The 21431-nt window shown below is 27.4% G+C and overlaps 1 protein-coding gene across 1 annotated transcript; it reads left to right on the plus strand.

Moving 5' to 3' along the window:
- The first annotated feature begins 284 nt into the window (after positions 1-284).
- LOC135925036 (annexin A4-like) lies at positions 285-10721 on the plus strand. The gene is made up of 10 exons (XM_065460174.1): positions 285-292; positions 5182-5344; positions 6033-6127; positions 6234-6347; positions 9173-9263; positions 9371-9450; positions 9593-9848; positions 9949-10007; positions 10369-10491; positions 10634-10721. The coding sequence occupies exons 2-10, from the start codon at positions 5215-5217 to the stop codon at positions 10691-10693; spliced, it is 1008 nt and encodes a 335-aa protein (XP_065316246.1). The 5' UTR covers positions 285-292; positions 5182-5214; the 3' UTR covers positions 10694-10721.
- Positions 10722-21431: the final 10710 nt, after the last annotated feature.

The raw sequence follows: 21431 nt of genomic DNA on the forward strand, positions 1-21431 counted from the left end.
AAACTAATATTAAAAAAATTAGAATTGAATTCTTTATTACTTATTCATTAATATTTTTTTTTTAATTTGATTTGTGATAAATTTATTGATTAATAATCACAATTATTTTTTTATTTTTTTTGTTTTAGTTAAAAGAAGATCAAGACAAAATATCGGCAAATTTAAATTATATAATTTTTTTTAAAAAAAATTTAATCCGATAAATCATAATCTTATGATTAAATCAAGGCAATTCGAGGAATTTTTCTATTTTTTACTTGTGGTGACCCTGACATTGACATTGGTCAAAAAAGTTATTTATTTTTGATTAATTTTATATTTTTAAATAATATTTGTCAATATGATTGTTATGTTCCCGGTAGATATAACCTAAGATTACGCCGAGAGGGGAGGGGGAGGGCAAAAAATTATCTAATTATTTGCCTCTTTTTTTTAAATATGATTTTAAGCTGCTGCTAAGAAAATTTTTTATACACCCTCCACACCCGCTCTTTCCAAATTATTTTTTTCTTTTTTAGGAGCAAGACCGGCTTCAGGATAACTTTTGAAACTAAAAATGTTGAGATAATTAATAATGAAAGGGGTTAAAATAGAGGTTAAAGTGAGCAAATTATAAATACATTATGATTGAATAAATCAGGGACAGAAATGTCTTGGGTAAATCGACCTGAACAAAAAAAAACCGAAATTACTCTAATTTTCAAAAAAAAAATTAAACGCTTTTTAAGAAGCATTTGAACAAATTTTTACAAATTGGGGTATTTTGGCCGGGGTACTTTTGTCTGGCTTTTTTGTCCAAGACATTTCTGGATTCTGATTGAATACCTATTAGGAAACATTCTCCATTTAAAAAAATACCTAAAAAACTATATGCCTGTTATAAGAAACAGTAAAATTGTTACAAAAATAATGCACACTTATATCGGAAAAATAATCATTTTAAAGATTCGATGGCTCAAATGATATATTTAAAGATTCATTTATGTTTTTTGGTGATAATGTAAATTAAAAATATTTTGAAACTAAGCTCATGATATACCTGCAAAGAATGACATCATAACGAAGTGTTTGATGAAATTTGTCTTCATTACCAGCTGTTTCCATTTCCTCATTTTCTAACATTTCACTCACTCAACCAGAACATGACATCTCAGGATTTTCTTGATAAGATTATTTCACAGCTACATAAAATGCACATTTACTGGGAGTGCTTGTAGCTCGAACAAATTGTCCTCCGCAAAACGATATCATGAATGATTTGGAACAATAATGTTATATATTATTTTAACCTTTATCTTCACCAGTTTATAAAGTATCCTTTTAGAAAAAGAGAATATTGGAGCTGCATCATTTTAGCAAAAAAATATGTGTTCCTGCTACAAGCACTCCCAATGAGTTTGTATTTTCTGTAGCTGGACTAACCTTAAATTCAAGAAGATCCTCACTATGTCCTTCCAATTTAAATATATATGTGTTAACTATAATTTTATCAATTTAATTTACTGTATCATTGTTTTTAGGAAAATGAACTGTATTTCAAAATTAGTTGTTTCTAATAAATAATTAAATTTGATGAAAAAATTAAGTAAGAAAAATCGAAAATAGTTTTATTAGGTAATGGAAAATATGGCGAGCCGCCTGTTTGCCACTGGCGGCTGCGTAAAATTTGGCGTGCCAATCGCCGATAACGCTGTCGCTGAATCAGCGCATAGGTCTAGTTATATAATATTAATATTTAACAGGTGTTAATCAAATATGACATTTATTGTTTTTAAATTTACCAACGTTAAAATTTAAAAAAGCTAGTTTTAAAAATTATTAATTTTGATGATTAAACCGATATGGAAATACAATCAATTATAAACCGATTTAAATATGGAAATGCAATCAATTGAATGTTCCCCTTCAGGCGCGTACGCAGCGGGGGGGGAAACAGGGGGACAAATCCCCCCCCCCCCCCCAAAGCCAAAAAATGCAGATGCCGGATTATATTTTTCAAAAATATTATTGTTAATATTAATTTATATTTGTTAATATTTATTCTTATCATTAATTACATTTATTTATCACATTCATCTACTAAGTTATTTTATTAATCAATTTCGATTTCAAGTTTTCCTTGGCGTAATTTACCTATTATTTTCAAATTTTAGTGGCGTAATATTTATCTAAATTTCTAATAAAATAATAATTATCTCTGAAACTCCTTGTCCAACAGGGAGAAAAAAATTGCAAGCTTGTCCAACGAGATCGAGTCTCCGCCACAGTAACAGCTATTTTGGAGTTAGAAGAGCTGATTATTAATGCTATTACTGAAATATCACAATGGCTTGAAAGAAATATTTCCTCAGAAGCAAGAAAATTATTGGATTCAATACTTATTCCAAATTTTTATTCTCATTAGAATGTATTATTTAATTATACAACTATTTTATGTAATACTTTTCAAAAACATAACATTAACTTGATTAAGAAGATGAGAATAGCGGAGAGCATTTTATTAGAACTCAAGGAAATAGAGCTAGTGTTGTTGAAGAATTTCATATTTTATATGTTATTGTTGAGTCAAAAGCAGAGCTATACGTGTTAAATATTTGTCCCCCTCGACTTGCAGCAAGCAAGCTCATCATCAAAACATTAATATAGGATCAGTAGAAGAGTATTATAAAACAAATGTCCCCTCTCCCAACCTTTTTCATATGGTGATAGAAAAAAAATATAAATATTTGTTATATTTTTATCATGAAGATGTTAAAATATCTTATGATGCCTTATTAGCTGAATAACTATGATTAAAAGATTAACTATGGTTGATACAGTCCCAAAAAATGCTATGGATGCTTTTTATTTCTAACACATTTTAGATTATACTCCCAATTATTAAAATGGTTATATATATATTAGCAGCTCTTTAGTAAACTAATGAGAGAACATTCACTTTTTTAAGAAGAATAACAGAGCCTTGCAGAGGTACCATTTGCAGGACCAGGCCCAGATTTTTTTTAAAATTTTTTTCCGGCCCGGGTTTTTTTTAAAAAAATTTTCAGGCCCGGCCCGGCTAGCCCAGCCCGAATTTTTTAAAATAAATTAATTTATTTTTGATATTTATAGCTAATAATGGCGATTTCAAATATTTGGTTTTAAAATATACAACTCGGCTCGGATATTTTTTCTTAAAAAATTTTCAGGCCCAGCCCGGGTGTTTTTTTAAAAAAAAATTACGAGCCCGGCGCGGGTATATTTAAAAAAATTAAAATTCGGGGGCCGGGCCTGCAAGTCTGTGAAAAACATACCTATGAAATACAACATCTGAAAGTAGATTGAATGATTTGGATCTTTTGAATATTCATAGACATTTAACGCCAAGCAAGGATTGATAATTGAAAAATTAGCTCAAAACATACAAAATACAATTATTCCTAAGAAACTTTTTGTGTATTAATTTATATTTACAACATTTAAATTTTTTATACTTTATATATTTTAAAAGCTCAAAAAATTCAAATTTCAATTTTGGGTCATTTAAGTGATTCATATCGTGGGTTATATTCACTTTATATTTTATGATTCACATTTAAATGCCGGTTTATATATATAATTTTTTTAATTCACATTAGTTTAAAATTGTGTATTAGAAAAGTTATTAATCCTAATAAATTTATGCTTAGTATTTTTAATTAAAAATATTATTTCTTAAAAAATTTATTATCCCCCCCCCAGACCAAATTCCTGCGTACGCGCCTGTTCCCCTTCATCTAATCTTATTGAAATTTTCGATGACTCCATATAGCATGGGGAGGTAGTATCCATAATGATACCATCATATATTTTATTTATATAAATAAAAATAAAACTTTTTATTATAATAAATGTTAAAAATAATCAATACTTTTATTTCATAGAGTGATGGGTTAAACGAAATGCCTTTCAATTTTGTCTATTACAGCCAATGACAAATAAATATTTCAAAAATTTATAAACAAAAGTTATAAGGTTTTGATTTTTTTTATGACTGTGTATCACTATCCATTAATAAAATAATACTCCATCTCCACTACTAAAGAAACTTCACTATAAAATTTTTGAAAAATTCATGGTCTCAGGAATTGAAAGAAAGAAAAAAAAAATTTTTGGAGTGGGTTGAGAGTGATTTCCCTGTATTCCAATATAATATACTAGTATTTTTGCAATTCTTACATTGTAAATTAAGCCATAATAAAGCCATGGACTCACGCTTGTCTACTGAAAAAAATTTATATTATATCAAAACGAAAGTTTTATCAATTGAAGTATTAATTCCACAAAAAAAAATCATTTATACTCTTCTTTTATACTAATCTCCAACAAAATTTGATATATAAATAATAATTGACGGGGGGGGGGGGGTTATAATTAATGAAGTCAATAGAATATCAACTGTGGCAAAGGCAGAACCGCAGGCCCGGAAGAACAAAAACTAATTAGCCAATTGGGGGAAAAGTTTACTGTACCTTTTAAAAATTTTTATATAAAAAATCCGATCAATACAAAATCTTATGACTGTGAAGTGATATTTTTTTAGACTAATAAAAAATTTTAAGGCAAATCATATTGTGCTATATTTTCAATTCATAATTTGAAAGCAGGTATACGAAAAGAACGACATTTAACAAGCGCCCTATTTTCTATAAATATAAATATATTTGAAGAATTGTGATTATTATTATTAAGTTAAAAGTTAATAATAAATTGATAAATGATGAACATATAAAAAAATTTTAAAAAAATATTAAAATTTAAAAAAAATATACTCCAACCAAAAAATAGTTATTTATAAAATTATTGAATATGCAATGAAATGAAATAACCTTCAACCCTCTAAAAATTATTTATAAAACAAGAGGATAAGTATTAGTTTCATTTTATTGGCAAAAAAAGTATATTTTGTAAATTTATAGTAATCATGGCAGCCCGTATTATTTGTAACCTTGTAAAAATACCAAAATTTTTAGAAATATCTTTAAAAGATAACGATTTTTAATAGATCCATTTATTTTTTTAGTGCAGGGAATAAAATGGATAAATATAAAATTTATTTTAAAAAAAACTATATTCAAAAGAGGAAGGAAGAGTGATAATGTTATTCGATTTACGTATAATTAATAACAACCAACTTTGACCTTTAAAAAATAAATTAAACAGGCAAATGCTCAAGAAATACCGGGTGAAGATGATATGAGTGTTGATAGCAATCAAGGACCTTTTATAGCTGCTGGCAGACAATTTCATGGAACTGTGAAGGATTTTTCCCCGTTTGACGCTAAGGTAGACGCTCAAAAACTTAGAAAAGCTATGAAGGGAATAGGTTAGAAACAATCATTGTAAAAAAAAAAATAATATCCCACTTTTTAAAGAAAAATAAATTATGTGAGAAATTTATACTCTTTAATATAATTTTGTTGAAGTAAAAAGACTCTCAAATATCAATTTTAATTTTTGAGATTAAAAATAATCAATAAATATGAATTTCATTGTTTAACAAAATAAATGGGATAGCAGCATTCTAATACAGTATTGCACACGAAAAGGGATAATAATGGATTTTTTTATAAATGTAAAGAATTGCTGTTAAGGTTTTAAAGCTTACAATATTGGGTTATGTTACATATATTTCAAATTGAATTTAAAAAAACAAATAGAGAATTGAACTTACCTTAATCAAGGTGTTTTTTTGTTTAGCCTACAAAAATTGAGAGTTGGTCGATGCGTTAGGTATCTCTAATCCTCCCCTTCCCCTCTTTTCTAGTGATTTTCTATTAGTCTCGACATTTTTTCCCCATATTTATTCATGGAAAATTATCATATAAATATTTAGTATAGCATCATCTAACTAATATTTGCAATATTTGTCGAGGATTTCAGGATGTCTCCCTCGACAAATATTGCAGATAGAAATCCTGAAATCTCTATTTCAGAACCTTATAAGATTTTCCATCCTATACTTATCATTTCTTTTCATATATTTAATTTTTTTTTTATTGCCTTCTTAACAGGTACGGATGAAAATACGGTTATCAATATTTTGACCAAACGATCCGAAAAACAGAGGCAGGAGATTATAAAAGCTTATAAGACTCTCTATCGAAAGGTTTAATTAATATTCAATTCCATTTATTCCTAGGAATCATTCATTCACTTTGTTTATTTGAAGTATAGCCTACTATACCATCTTTAAAATTATAATTATTTTAAAGAACTTACAATCTTCTGTTAAAGGTGATTTCTCCGGCATAACAAAGGAAGCCTTACTTGCTTTATTATACCCACGTGATACTTACTTGGCAGTACTTTTGCATCAAGCGGTCAAGGTTTGTTCAGAGAAGAAAAAATATTATCATCTCTTAATAATTATAATAACTTTGTTTGAACTTTTTTCCCCTTAGTCCCTAAAAAATATTGATATATTAAAACTAAATAAATTGATTGTGCAATAAGTTGTAGCAAGTAACACTAGGTAAGCAGCGCCGTAAGCATCATTAAAAAAACACTAGTGGAAAAAAATAATTAATAAACACAATAACCCATAGATTTTTAAAAAGCCCTAAATATAATATTCCATAGGGGTTTTTAGCAAAATTGAGTTTTTAGCAAATATTTAAAACTTGATACATTTTATAGGGAGCGTTTTATAAATATTTTGAAGGATTTAGCCGGAAGAATTTTTTATATTGATCTATGTAAAAAATTAAGGGAAAGGTTCTAGATCGCTAAAACAAAAATCGTAAAAAATTGGGAATTCCACTTATATCTTCTAGAAAATTTTAAATATAAATTTAAAAGAAAAATTTGTAGAATAGTAGACCTTAATCTCGCAAGAAAAAAAAATTAAGTTGGCATTTGATCCATTTTTGATCGAAATTTCTCAAAAAGAACTCGCTCTAAGTCTATTAAGTTCCATACACCCTTTTAAAATAAAATACAAAAATTCCTCATCCGGCAAATATTTTTCATGTAAATCTTAAAAAAACGAAAAATCATTGCCAAATTATCTTAAATTAACGAGACAGGCATAACTCTTTTATATATGTTGTTTAAATATGATTTCAGCACGGTATAAATGAATTAAGTTTTAAAAAAAATTCCAACCCCTAATAAGCTTAACCCCTGTCATATTATATAAAAGTAAAGAGATTGATTATATTATATATCTACTATACTCAGGCGCGTACGCAGCGGAAGCCAAAAAATGCAGATGCCGGATTATATTTTTCAAAAATATTATTGTTAATATTAATTTATATTTGTTAATATTTATTCATATCTCACATATATATATATTTAATTACATTTATCGCCATAAAATGGAGAAGAAGACATTCATCTACTAAATTATTTTATCAATTAATTTCGATTTCAAGTTTTCCTTGGCGTAATTTACCTATTATTTTCAAATTTTAGTGGCGTATTATTTATCTAAATTTCTAGTCAAATAATAATTATTTTTAAAACTCCTTGTCCAACAGGAAGAAAGAAATTGCAAGTTTGTCCAACGAGATCGAGTCTCCCCCATCAAGCTTAACAGCTTTTATGGAGTTAGAAGAGCCGATTATTAATGCTATTACTGAAATATCATAATGGGTTGAAAGAAATATGTCCTCAGAAGCAAGAAAATTATTGGATTCATAACTTATTTCAAATTTTTTTTCTCATTAGAATGTATTATTTTATTTTATGTAATACTTTTCAAAAACATGACATTGACTTGATTAAGAAGATGATAATAGCTGAGAGCATTTTATTACAACTCAAGAAAATTAGAGATAATGTTGATGAAGAATTTCATATTTTATTTGTTATTGTTGAGTCAAAAGCAGAGCTATACTTGTTTAAAATTTGTCCCACTCGACTTGCAGCAAGCAAGCTCATCGTCAAAACATTAATATAAGATCAGTAGAAGAGTATTATAAAACAAATGGCCCCCTCTCTTAGATACATTTTTAACCCAAATAAATGAATGGTTTTTAATTCATCATGCAGCCTTACAAATCCGCAGATATTACTTCCACAAAATCCTTTCCAAACTTTTTCAGATGGTGATGGAAAAAAAATATATTTGTTAGATTTTTATCATGAAGATGTTAAAATATCTTATGATGCCTTATTAGCTGAATAACTTTGATTAAAAGATTAACTATGGTTGATACAGTCCCAAAAAATGCTATGGATGCTTTGCATTATTTCAAACACATTTTAGATTATATTCCCAATGTATTTAAATGGTTATATATATTAGCAACTCTCCCATAGACATTCTTTTTTTTAAGAAGAATAACAGAGCCCTGCAGAGGTACCGTTTTCAGGGCATGGCCCGGATTTTTTTAAAAACCGGGTTTTGTTTAAAAAATTTTCAGGCCCGGCTCGGTTTTTTTGAAAATAAAATTTTCAGGCCCGGCACAATGTTTTTTAATAAATTATATTTATTTTTGATTTTTATAGCTAATAATGGAGATTTCAAATATTTATACAGCTCGGCCCGGATATTTTTTTTAAAAAAATTTTTAGGCCCAGCCCGGGTGTTTTTTTAAAAAAAATTTCGGGCCAAGCCCGGGTATTTTTAAAAAATTTATAATACGGTCCGGCCCGGAGGCCTGGGCCTGCAAGTCTCTGAAAAACATACCTATGAAATACAACTTCTGAAAGTAGATTGAATGATTTGGATCTTTTGAATATTCATAGACATTTAACGCCAAGCAAGGATAGATAATTGAAAAATTAGCTCAAAACATACAAAATACAATTATTCCTAAGAAACTTTTTGTGTATTAATTTATATTTTAAACATTTAATTTTATACATTATATAAAAATTTTAAAGGCTCGAAAAATTTCAATTTCAATTTTGGGTTATTTAAGTGATTCATATCGTGGTTATGTTCACTTTATATTTTATAATTCACATTTAATATATAGTTTATATATATAATATTTTTGTAATTCACATTTATTTAAAATTGTGTATTAGAAAAGTTATTAGTCCTAAACCTAATAAATTTATGCTTAATATTTTTAAATAACAATAATATTTCTTAAAAAAATTTTTTATCCCCCCCCCCAGACCAAATTCCTGCGTACGCGCCCTGACTATACTAAAATAACCTTTTATTATCATCTAAATAATTTATATGTGATAATAGGGAGTTGGCACAGATTTGGGGGAAATAGCGGAAGTAATATGTTCTCTTAGCCCACAAGAATTGGAAATGGTTCAAAGAGCTTATAAACAAGGTATGTCCTTTTACTTTATTTTTCATATTTCCTTCTTTTTTTAAGATTTCATAGATATAGTTCTTACTTTTTTTAAAAAATTTTTGCTCCTTAAAAAAATATATTAGAATATAAAAAAGAATTGGCTAAGGCAATTGGAAGTGATACTTCTGGAGATGTCAAAACTCTACTCTTGGATTATATTAAAGTATTATTAATTGTTTAAAGGTATGTTTACTTTTAAACTAAAATTATTATAAGTTTTATAAATATCTCCACTACCTTTATTACTTGTAAACTGTAGTATACGAACGCCCTGATGTGCATGTTTATTATTTTTAATCTATAAGGGTAATAGAATGGGCCCGAGATCGCCGGGAGAAATCGAGGCAGATGCCAAAATTCTCCAGACTAAGGGCTTTAAAAATATTAGCGGCAAAGGCGGTGTGGCCGAAATTTTATCTACTAGGAATCAGCAAGATCTTCAAAAAATTTTTGCCAAATATCAAGCTAATACCAAAAAAAGTGTGTTATCCCAAATTAATTCGGACTTGACACTTAAAGTGACGGATTCCGGAAAAACTAAGAAAGTGCTACAAAATTTAGGTTTTATTTATGTTTAAATTAAATATCCCTTTTTGTGAAATAACTATTTACCATTTAGTAAAATAATTTGTATAAAAATTGTATTCAATTATATAATCAGTACAATGCATCAATAATCCCCCTGAATACTATGCAAAACGAATCAAAGCCACTCTCTGGGTAATTCATAATGATCATTATTAATCTCTTCATAGGCGTAACCATGGGGGTGGGGGGGGGAGGCGAGATTTAACTTCCCTTCGGAAATTTGCCTGTTTTTGTAAAGATCATTACAAGCTAATAGAAATTTCACCCTACATACCCACTCTTCCTCCAAAATTGTATACAACATTTTTAAAATAACGACCATCCAAAATTATTTTTATAGAAATATAACATAGCCAATATGTGGGTCTAAAGACCTCCAATAACGATTATAGGGGAAAATTCAACTAATTGTGCCCACCCCCCACTATCAAAATCATGGCTACTCCTATGAAATTCTTCTTTTTTTGGTTTTTTTATAAATAATTAATTTTAGGGTCCAGGTACCAAAGATCACAAACTATTAAGATTAATAATCGCTAGAAGTGAAATAGATCTTGCAGCAATTAAGGAAGCTTATCAAAGACTCTACAAAAAACCATTAAAGAAAGCTGTAGATGTAAATCATTTTATTTTTTTTTAAAAACTTAAATTAAATTTTCGACATAAGATATACTTATTAAAAATGTACAATTTTTGATAATTTAAGATATTATTTTGATTTACGCATCTGTACAATATTTTATTTTAAATAATTATAGTCCGACACTACAAGAAAATTTCAAAAGGTCTTAGATGGGCTTATAGTAGGAAACGTTTGAGAAAAAAAATGAGCACGCTTTGCTGGCCATGTTATTTATATTTTATTTATTACTTTTTAAAATATTATTTATTAGTAATATATTAGAGAAATTTTTATATAATTAACATTTTTATTAAATGTATAATATAATTTATCAATCCTCTTTCAAAAATCTTGATAATAAAAATGTTCAACTTTCTTTTAAATCACTATACCTTCATCCTTAACCGATATCAAAATAAAATGTATTATAAAATTTCATAATATACTAGATTCCTCAATTATATTTTTGCCCTTGAATAAAACCATCATATTTAGTCTTATTATCTTCGAACTTTAGGCTTTCAAAAAGGGTTCTTTCAATTTCTGAAATTAAAAGATTTTTCCATTAAACCTGCTAGAATCCCTAGGCCTCATACTGAGCTCCCTGTTATATATCTTTGGATATAATAATCATTTTAAATCAGGGATAATCAATTACCAATTTCGGGCAAAGGTACTCTTATCCCTTAAAAATGAATAATAAAAATAAAATAACTAATCTTATCATAGCAATTTAATATAGGGAGAACAAAAACTTGTAAGTTTCTTTCTTACAATTAATTTTACGTAAGTAAAAAAAAGATTAGCAAAATAGATTGATTCTTTGATAGGATGGGATAATATAAATTGATTACAAGTGCTTTTTCCCTAAAATTTTTATACTTTATCGTTGGGATTTTTTTCTGGACTAGAAAAAAGTTATTTTGTTTAGGCTGTGTCCTAAATATAAAAAATGGAAATAAATTTAAATTTTGAGGTAAAAAATAACATATTTTTAATGTAAAATTAAAATAGTGTTCAAAATCATTTTTCATCATTTACAAAAATTTATTTTTTATGAAAATATTAGATTTTTTTCAAAATTTATTTATTTGGGTAATTTTTACGAAAAAATAGTAAGTAATGTTATTTTAGTTATTTTATTCTCGTTTTTTTTTCTCTTTATTTTAATTTTTACACAACTTTTTAAAAAATGGACATGTTTCATAATTTTATTAATTTGCGAAAATTTATAATTTTGATATTTTTTTCAATATATTTAGGACACAACCTTAGTTAGAGTTATTTTATACTTGTGATTATTTTTCTCTAGCTTTATTATTATATAAATACATGATGTATTATAATTTAATAATGGCATCAGGTCAAAACAGCAAAACTTTAATGGCCAAACATTTTTTGCCGATATTGTGTATCGCGAATAATTTTTTTTTCTCCGCGTAGCTTTTATAGCTAAGACAATATGAGGAACCCATTATCGTGATTTTATTTTCCTTCAAATTTTAATCGCAAAAAATTTAGAGCAAATTACAGAGAAGATTGTATCGCGAATACCGTGAATTTGATATCCCGAACCGAAACTTAAATGGCCGATATTTTTTAGCTATAATCTACTAACGCTTCTTTTTCTTATGTAGCTCTGAGAAGAGAGGGAAATAACTTAGAAATTTCTTCCTTTGGGGCTCCATTAATATCCATTACCTAGAATAGTAGAATTACTGGCTAATTTAAAGGGAGCAACAATATTTCTAAAATAGATTTTTCTAATGCCTACAAGGTAAATGAGAAAGCAAGATATTAATTATTACGCATAGGGGTTTGTTTTCATTCTGCATTGCCTTTTGGGTTAAACAGCAGTAGCCCCTACAACTTCTGAGCGATGGAAGCAGAATTCCCTTCCCCCTCCCTAAAAAATACTCCCCCTCCCCCCTTCGAAAAAGAGGGTTGATTATTTTTTGACACCCATAAATTTCAAAAATAATCTTTATTGCATCCAATCTTTAATATAATTATAATTTAAATGAAATGTAAAAAAATATATACTCTAAAAATATTATTTTAAAATGAATAATTTAGGCAAATTAGGGGAAGAGAAAGCGAAAGAATTTATAATTTCATCGATATAATTGTTTAATAAATTTTTTCCCATTGATAAGATGCAGGCGCGTAACCAATGGGTGGGAATTTCCCCCTTCCCTCCCCCCATCGCAAATTTGACTATTTTCATAAATATCATTTTAGGCTAATAACAATTTTACCCCCCCCCCCCCCCAATCAAAATTTTACAAATATTTGGATATCAATTTTCCAACATAAAACATTTTTTATAAATAAATTTTAATTTCCTTTCCTTGAGAGTACATTAACATTATTCAAAAATATTAATAAAATGGAAAATTTTTTAGTCTAAGAGTTTGAAATCAAACGGTAATTTATTTTATATATAATTATTTTATTAAATTCAAAATTGTTAGTGAGTCGGAAATAATAAGTATTTTTAATAATATTTTAATTTTTCATTTTTACTTCCAATTTGTAGAACAGAAGAAATAGAAATACAAAAGTTATATAAGGCTGAGCATGAAAAAAAGTAATGTGTCTTCAAAAGCGATATCATTATTGAATTCAATTGATCAATCAGAGTTTATCATTGCTGCTAGTTGCATCAATAAATTATTTTCCTATAGCTCACTACTTTTTAGAAATTTACAAAAACAAAATTTAGATTTGGTTCAGGTTATTGATTTGGCGGAAAAAATATATGAACAGGTAGAATGATGTAGATGAATATTTTCATAATATTTATCTAGACGTTGAATCGAAGGCTAAATTTTATGATATAACACTAATTAAACCTCGTCTAGCACTTAGGCGATTATTGAAATGTAAAATAAATATTTTCTCAACTGAAGAATATTATAAAATATCCATTTTCATCCCATTCTTAGATACGGTTTTTAGATAAAAACAAGTCTTTAGCAATCTTCAAGTTTAATACCCAAAGATCTTTCTTCGTTTTATAATGCCATTATTGGTAAAATGAAATATTTAGCAAAATTTTATTCCTATGATATAGATACGGAAATAAATTTAATCAGTGAATTCGAATTGTGGTATAAATATTTACTACGTTTAGCTATTTTATCTGAGCATGCTATTGATGCGCTCAATCGGTGTAAAGAAACCTTGGCTCAATTTCCGAATATTTTGAAGTTGTTTTATGTTCTTGTATGTTTGCCTATTACAACATGTACGAATGAAAGGACTTTTTCCAACTTGAGAAGGTTGAAAACATATTTATGAAGTACTACTTCCGAATCTCGGCTAAATGGGTTAGCTCTGTTAAATATTCACAGAGATTTGGTTCCAACGACAAACGAAATTCTTGATGAATTGGCAACATTCCCACGAAAATTAAAAATCACATTATAATTATAGTATTTAATAAAAAAAATTGAATAATATTGTATTTGATAAGAAGTTAAAAAAAACTTGTTTTTTAAATTATTTTCTAGTCAATATTTTATACACACTACTATTAGTATTTTCAATAAAAAAATTATATTCTACTTATATGGTATGAGAATTTAAGCTGAGGCTAGTTTTTAAAGCAAATTTTATAAAAAAAATGACATTAAACTTTATTTCAACTTTACATTTAAAAAAACTTTATTAAATATAATATACCTAACTTAAAAAATAATAAAAAATAGGCTTGTAATATCCATAAGCACGAATTAGTAAAAAATAATAGTTAAAAATATAAATATATTTATTATTAAATTATGAATAATTTAATAGAATAGCTAAAACATAAGACCTGGCCGAAGGCCAGGTAAGGAAGATTTGGGGGCGAAGCCCTAAAAAAAATTCCCCCCCCCCATAAGAAAATCTTGGATACGCCACTGATAAGATGATTAAATTATTAAGAAATGGATCTTTCATGGTACTACGAAGTCTTTTTTAATTAATTTAATTTTACTCATGACCCTTTCGGCAGTACATGAGGTAGTAGGAATGTTTAATAAAAATTTATATAAAATTGTTAAATTAGGGAAAGCAGAAAATTTTAAAGTAGACGATAAGGTAAAATAAACGAATAGTTTTGAATCATAAGTCTCAGAATTATAATCAGAAGAAGAAGAAACTAAATAATGTGTTAGTAAAAATATTTTAATTAATAAATTTACAATTCTCAGAATCTGACAAATCTTTAGATTCTTTAACCTCTAGGTCACCTGTAATAATTACATCCCCCTTTTTAGCCATCTTATAAATATTTATAAACTTCAACATTCCTTCAAAAATTTGACTTGAATTTAAATGGTAATTTTCACAAAAATGTAATAATAAGATCCCCACTTATTATTTAATTTAATATGTATTAATGGAATCACGAGGTCGAGTCCGATATCATAAACCATCACATGGTTATGGATAAGTGTAGTAAACCACTCAAATTTTTAGAAGCAGTTGCTTCGCCTCCCCCCGTTGTAGTGGCCACTGGTTAAAAGTATCAGCCCCAATATTTAAAAGAACTATGGTGGCTATTTTCCAAGGATTAAGTGGAATCATGTATTATTTAGATGATGTTTTAATATCATGGAACAGAATAAGAGCATAATACGAGATTAATCAAAGCATTAGATATAATTTTAGAAAATGGTCTGAGAGCTAATATGAAAAAAAGTGTTTTTGGAGTAAAAGAAAAAAAGTACTTAGAACATATAATAAAGGGAAATGAAATTTATCCCATTTCAAAGAATATAGATTAGATTGTGAGCATGAGAGCACCGAGTAATAAGATTGAATTACAAGTTTTATAAGCTACAAATTTTTATCATCGTTCATACCGAATTTTGCAAAGATAGCTACACATGTCTACAAGTTGTTAAAGAAAAATATAAGATTTGAATGGATAAAAGAAAAACTTAAAGATGGTAGACCTATTCTGAATTGATGAAGCTAATGAAGGTATAGGAAGAGCTAATAGATGGATCAATGGTCTCAAAAAACTGGTTAACGTTAGCAGGGAAGAAGCTAGTAAATTATATGGAGAAATGATAAGAGTGGTGGGTCAGCCAAGACAATGCTGGGCTTTTGAGGGTGTTCATCTGATGAGATACTGTCCCGATCAAATCATGACCGCCAATAACGAGACCATGACAATACAAAATGAGGTTCCACAGTTATTGAATCAAGTTGAGATGAACCAAGTTGCTAGATGAAGGTTCTAAGGGAAGAGTGTGCTGGAGGTGAAGGTGCAAAAGAAATATTTTTTATCCCTATTTACTTAAGTTTATTAAAGGAATATTGGCTATTATGATTTTTTATAATAATTTTGGACTAGTCATTTATTCTTATTTGAAATATTAAGTTATGAGAGTAAATCGTTTGTTTTTATTTTTTTAAAAAAGAAGAAATCTATATGTAATTATGATGAATTTATTTGAATATGCATTAATTTTTTTTTTGGATAAGCGAATAGGATTAATTTATTTGAATATTTAATCATGATTATTATGTAAAAGACAAGAAAAATATTATAATACATTTATTGGTTTTTCTTGTTTTTTCTAATAAATTTTGAGTTAAAAAATAATTAAATTTTAATAAATTAATATTGTTCTATTAATTGGGTAACTTATTAGAACTAATCATAACATACTGTAATGTCATAAAACATCTCCACGAATAATCTTCTTACGCGGACATGGGGTATCCCCAGAATTCGTCCATACCCACAGGCTGAGGGACCTCGGTGGCCAAAACTGCCACAGCTCTTTGTAGCAGATCTCCGTCATTTGGACTTCGAGATCCGTTCAGGGTCTGAACCCGAGCGTCATAATTTCGAATAGGGGGAGGATGCCGATCAATGTCCGTATCAGGCTTTGAAGGAACTGAGGTCATTGGCTATCCCAACTCCAAATCACGATGCATACGTTTACGTCCGTCATTAGTTCCCACTCGCGGGTTTTCTGACAACACCCCCATGGGCACGCGGGCCTCCCTGGATGGCCTGGAACACTAATGTCTCAAGTGGCTCACCTCCTGGCAATTGTAGCATCTCCGGCGTCGAGCTTCAGGGGTCGGTGGCTGATTCTCATTGGATGATCCTGTCACCACTGTCATTCCATTATTTTTTTTGATCAAAGTGACTTGGAGGTAGAAATCTCCTAAATCTACGAGTCGCGATACTGTTTTCATTATTACAACAATTAAATTTCTTTTTGAATTTTTATAAATATAAACTTGTCTATAAACAAAACTTAAAGAAAAAAAATTAATTCTTATTAATTAAATTTTATAATATAAATTTATTTATAAACAACTTAAAAAAAAAATAAACTTTTATTATTTAAAGTTTGTATAATAGTGCGCACAAATTGAGCAGTAGCGTTTTGCCGTACTTTTTTAATAAAAAAAACATAACGCTTGCTGTGTTTAAATTGAAGATTATTTTTATTTTGTAAAAAAAAAAATGGAGTTAATAAATTTGGATAATGAAAAGGAGCTTTGGAGGGATTGTAAAGAAGTTCGAAATACTTAGTAGACCAATTGAAATTAGTGTCAATAGCATTGAAATTATTAAAAAAACTATATGCTTGTTGCATAATATAATAATTAGTAATGAAGGAATAGCTGGAGATGTTGATGATACAATTATATTAAATATTTTAGTAACTTATATTTTCTTGATATATAAAAGATACAATGCCCAACCTGACCACAAGACCATTCCCAATAAGCAGAGAAAATAACTCATCAACATTACAATCAAGAGATTTAAGACATAAATTTAAAAATTATTTAAATTTATAATTATTTTGTATTGTTTATTTTATCAAATAATATAATGAATATAGTATATGACTGATTAAATATATATTTATAATAAAATGTTTAAATTTTGAAATCTTTATTCTGAAAACCTCATAATTTAAAATCTAAGAATATATTTTACAAAAAAATATATTAAAAAACTGACTAGTTAATGAATTATTTATTAAAGATATTATAATATCTATATCATTAGAAGCCTTTAAGTATTAAGATCATTCTCAACAAGCAGACAATTTCTTCAACAATTGAAAAAGATTTAAGAAACAAATTTAAGAAATATTTAAACTCTTGGTTATTTTTTATATTTAATTGTTATATTTATTGTTAATTTTTTCAAAAATGTAATTGAATATTGTATACTACTCAATAAATAAATAAATATAATTTTGAAATCTTTATTCTGAAAATAAAAACATATATATATATATACACAAATAATTCACTAAATTAAATCAAAATACATATAATTTCAAAACATATATATGGAACTAATTTATTCTATAATGCTAGTTAAAATATCTAAAGCAGTTTCATTATTATTTTGTATTGGTTCATTTGTTTGTAGTTCATTCATTGATAATTCACAAAAGTATTTGTATACATTGGATTTAAATGATAATTGAGTAGTATAGTTGAATTTGTTAAGACCTTCCTCCATAGATAATAGGAACAATCTATATAAAATATAAAATTTTTAAGATAATTATAAATTTTACTTATTTGAAGATGGAGGAGCTTTTATTAAGTCTAATAATTCGTCCTCTAACTTTTTACTAGAAGATTTAGCCAAACTTCTGATACTCTCACTAGTATCAAAATTGCTAGTTGTAGATCTGTCTAGAGATTCTCGATGATGGGGGAATGGACATGATTGTAGGTTGCCCGAGACAATGCCATCACCGAATGAATTTCTTGGATGATTTTATGAGTCCCAATGCAAAAAAAGGCTAATTAAAAATTATAAAAATATAGCGCATTTATATAATTTTTATATAAAAATAGCAATAATTATCTTTATATCTAAAATAGTTCGTCAAAACAATACTGATTTCTTTTATTTCAATTCTTGTACATATACTGTTTTATAATAAATAACAATAATTAAGAATCTTTATATCTAGAATAGTTCGTCAAAACAATACTGATTTATACTGTTTTATAATTATTAAATTTAACTTCTATAAGTAATGAATAAATATAAATACGTTATATTATTGTATGACAAATATGTTTTTCAAATAACGTTGAATATTTTATAACCTTATAAAATATAACAAGAATCTTCTTACTTGCATTACGATATGGAACCATGATCATATATAGCAATTCAATTACTTTGATGAACAGCCATCATAATAACTTGTTTGGCTACATAAAATCGCCGCTTATTTTGCAAAATTTTCTCCCTAATAATTTGCTAATTTTAAGGAATTCCTTAAAAGATATAATTTATAATTATTTAAATCTGGTTTAAAAATAAAATATACAATGTTGCAGGATGTTATATATAAACATCCAAAGTAAATTGTATAGGTGCAATTTTATCAGTTGAACAAACCATACGGGTTATAACTTATCTCAAGATAATATGTATTACATTATCCCTGTAGGTTACTATTCATCTTCATGTATAATGAATTGTCTCGCCAATACCCCCGGGGAATATTTATTTCATAAATTTTGGAAGAAAAAAAAAGTAAAAACTAAATGTAACCTTATATTAATATAAAAGCAATTTGTCCAGCATGTTTAAAGTTTGTTAGTAACTAAATCAGGTGGCAAATTTAAAAAATATCATATTCCCATTTGTTCTTTCTATAATGAATTCCTAAAAATCATTTAATATCAAATTTGTGGACATTCTCCTTCATCTCTCGCGGTTTTCTAGAGTCCCAAATGCTCATCCTTGTAGAATTTCATTCCTGATCACCATAAAATAGAATGAACAAACCAGTCACATTAAAAATAGAATCATACAAGTGAAAAATATCAATATTTCGCCAGATGAATAAAGGTTAAACGTATTAGACAAGAAATAAATGTAGGTGATATTAGTGGAGCTATCCGTTTGTGTTGTTCAGCGGATAACATTTAAGGATATTTAACTTATTAGTTCTCTCAGTCCTTGGGTCACCTTAGCGGTTCACTTTAAATTTTTTTTGTTAATTTTAATTAAATACACGAATTCATGCGAATATTAGTGAACTGCCTAAACATCAGCTTCTATTCATTTCAAAAAACCTTTTTATCAAAAATTATTTACGGATTTAGTTCTGTTGCATTTTTCAATTATCAAGACTTATTATTAAATTTATTGTTATTCTTACATACTTTATTTTCAGCTTTACCCCCACTTTTTTTTTAAGTTAGCCTTTGACACCTCTTATATGCTCAGTTCCTCGTCTTTTTAAATGTTTTTACGTTTTCTTTCATAGCTTTTCCTGGACATTCCAATTTTAACATGTTTCCATCTCCCAGGGTTATTTAATTTCTCCGATAATTCTTTTTTTCCACTTCTCTTATATTAATATTATTCCCACTCAAATTACAAGACCTCTTTCTCATTGGCATTATAATTTGGCACACCTAATTTAACATATTTATACGCTCCACTATTTCTTAATATTTCCTTCATTTAATTTAATAACTGCGCTCATACCTCTTTTTTAAATCCCATTATCATATATGCCGCGCAACTAGTTTCAATTATTAGTTCATACTTCATTTACAATCTATTACGCTTACCTAATTATTTCGCTTCAGATATAGTTATGACAAATAAATCAGTAAATTTTCTATCCATTATACAGCCTTCCTGAATAACATATCTTCGCATATGGAATTGAGCTATATCATTTAAAATAATATGATATCCTTGTTTTATCATATCGTGTTATTTAGCTATTAAAGCCGTTGGTTGGAATTAGTTCGGCATGCCGGTCCTAACAACAACTCAGAAAACAATTTTGTATAAACTATTAAAAATATTTCATATTTTAGAAAAAAGCGAAAAAAATTGAAAATACAACTAGAGATAGGTGGAAAACAAGTGAATCCTCCTGGAGCAAACAGAATTTTATTTTTCAAATTGATAGGTATATATATCATAAAATCGAGGAATGATTGATTGATTTGAAATAATAATTGCAAATAACAATCACAACAAATTTAATTTTTGGGAAAGAATCAAATATTTTTTAAAATAATTTTTATTTTAACAATTATCTAGGTGTTTTTTTTAAATAAAAAAAACGAAAATTTATTTGCAAATTATTCGACAAAATACAATCAATGCGATTCCCGGAACTTCTTTATCTTATTCTTTTAGTGACAACTATTTTGGCCCAAAAACAAAAAGTATTTTAAAAGAAAATTGTCACATTTCATATTTATTTATAAATATGATAGTGAAAGTGTCGCAAATCATAAATTGTGCTTTTTTTTTCAATATCGTCGACTTGAATTAGATTATTCCATGTCCACATTTTGTAATTTTACTTGAGAATAATTTTAAAAATTTAAGTTCTATATTTTCAATATGATAATATAATCCAGTAGCGTCATTGGGGGTAGGGGGCGCAGGGGCTTGAGCCCCTGAAAAATTTGAAAAGCCCTCAAAATAAATAATATTTTAAATAAAATGATCCTTGAGATTGTAAAGGTAACGCTCCTGGTATAATTTTATATTTGGCTTTTTAACTTTAAAAAAAATTGATTTATGTAAAAAGTTACTGACCAAAAGTGCATATTGAATCACCTAATTTTCAGACGACGATAAGATATCTTAAAACAAAATTCATGGTTTTTATTGTTAGCTGACTTAATATTTAGAGTGAATCAACTTGTATCTTTAGACCAACTTTCAGAATTATCCTAACTTTTTAAAGGATATTCTATCTATTATTTTAAAAGTTGATTTACTTTGAAGTTTTCGATCTATTTTAAGGATCTTATTAAACAATTCTCTTTATTATGCTTAACAATAAATTCTTATCAATCGTTAAGACCTTTTTATAATCCTCCGTATCGATTAAGATTGATTCTATGATTTTTAAAAAAATGGTGGATACAGACGTCTATGTTTTAAAGTG

Source organism: Gordionus sp. m RMFG-2023, chromosome 2, assembly GCF_954871325.1.
Source record: "Gordionus sp. m RMFG-2023 chromosome 2, tfGorSpeb1-WG-v2, whole genome shotgun sequence".
In the NCBI taxonomy this organism is placed as follows: domain Eukaryota; kingdom Metazoa; phylum Nematomorpha; class Gordioida; order Chordodea; family Parachordodidae; genus Gordionus; species Gordionus sp. m RMFG-2023.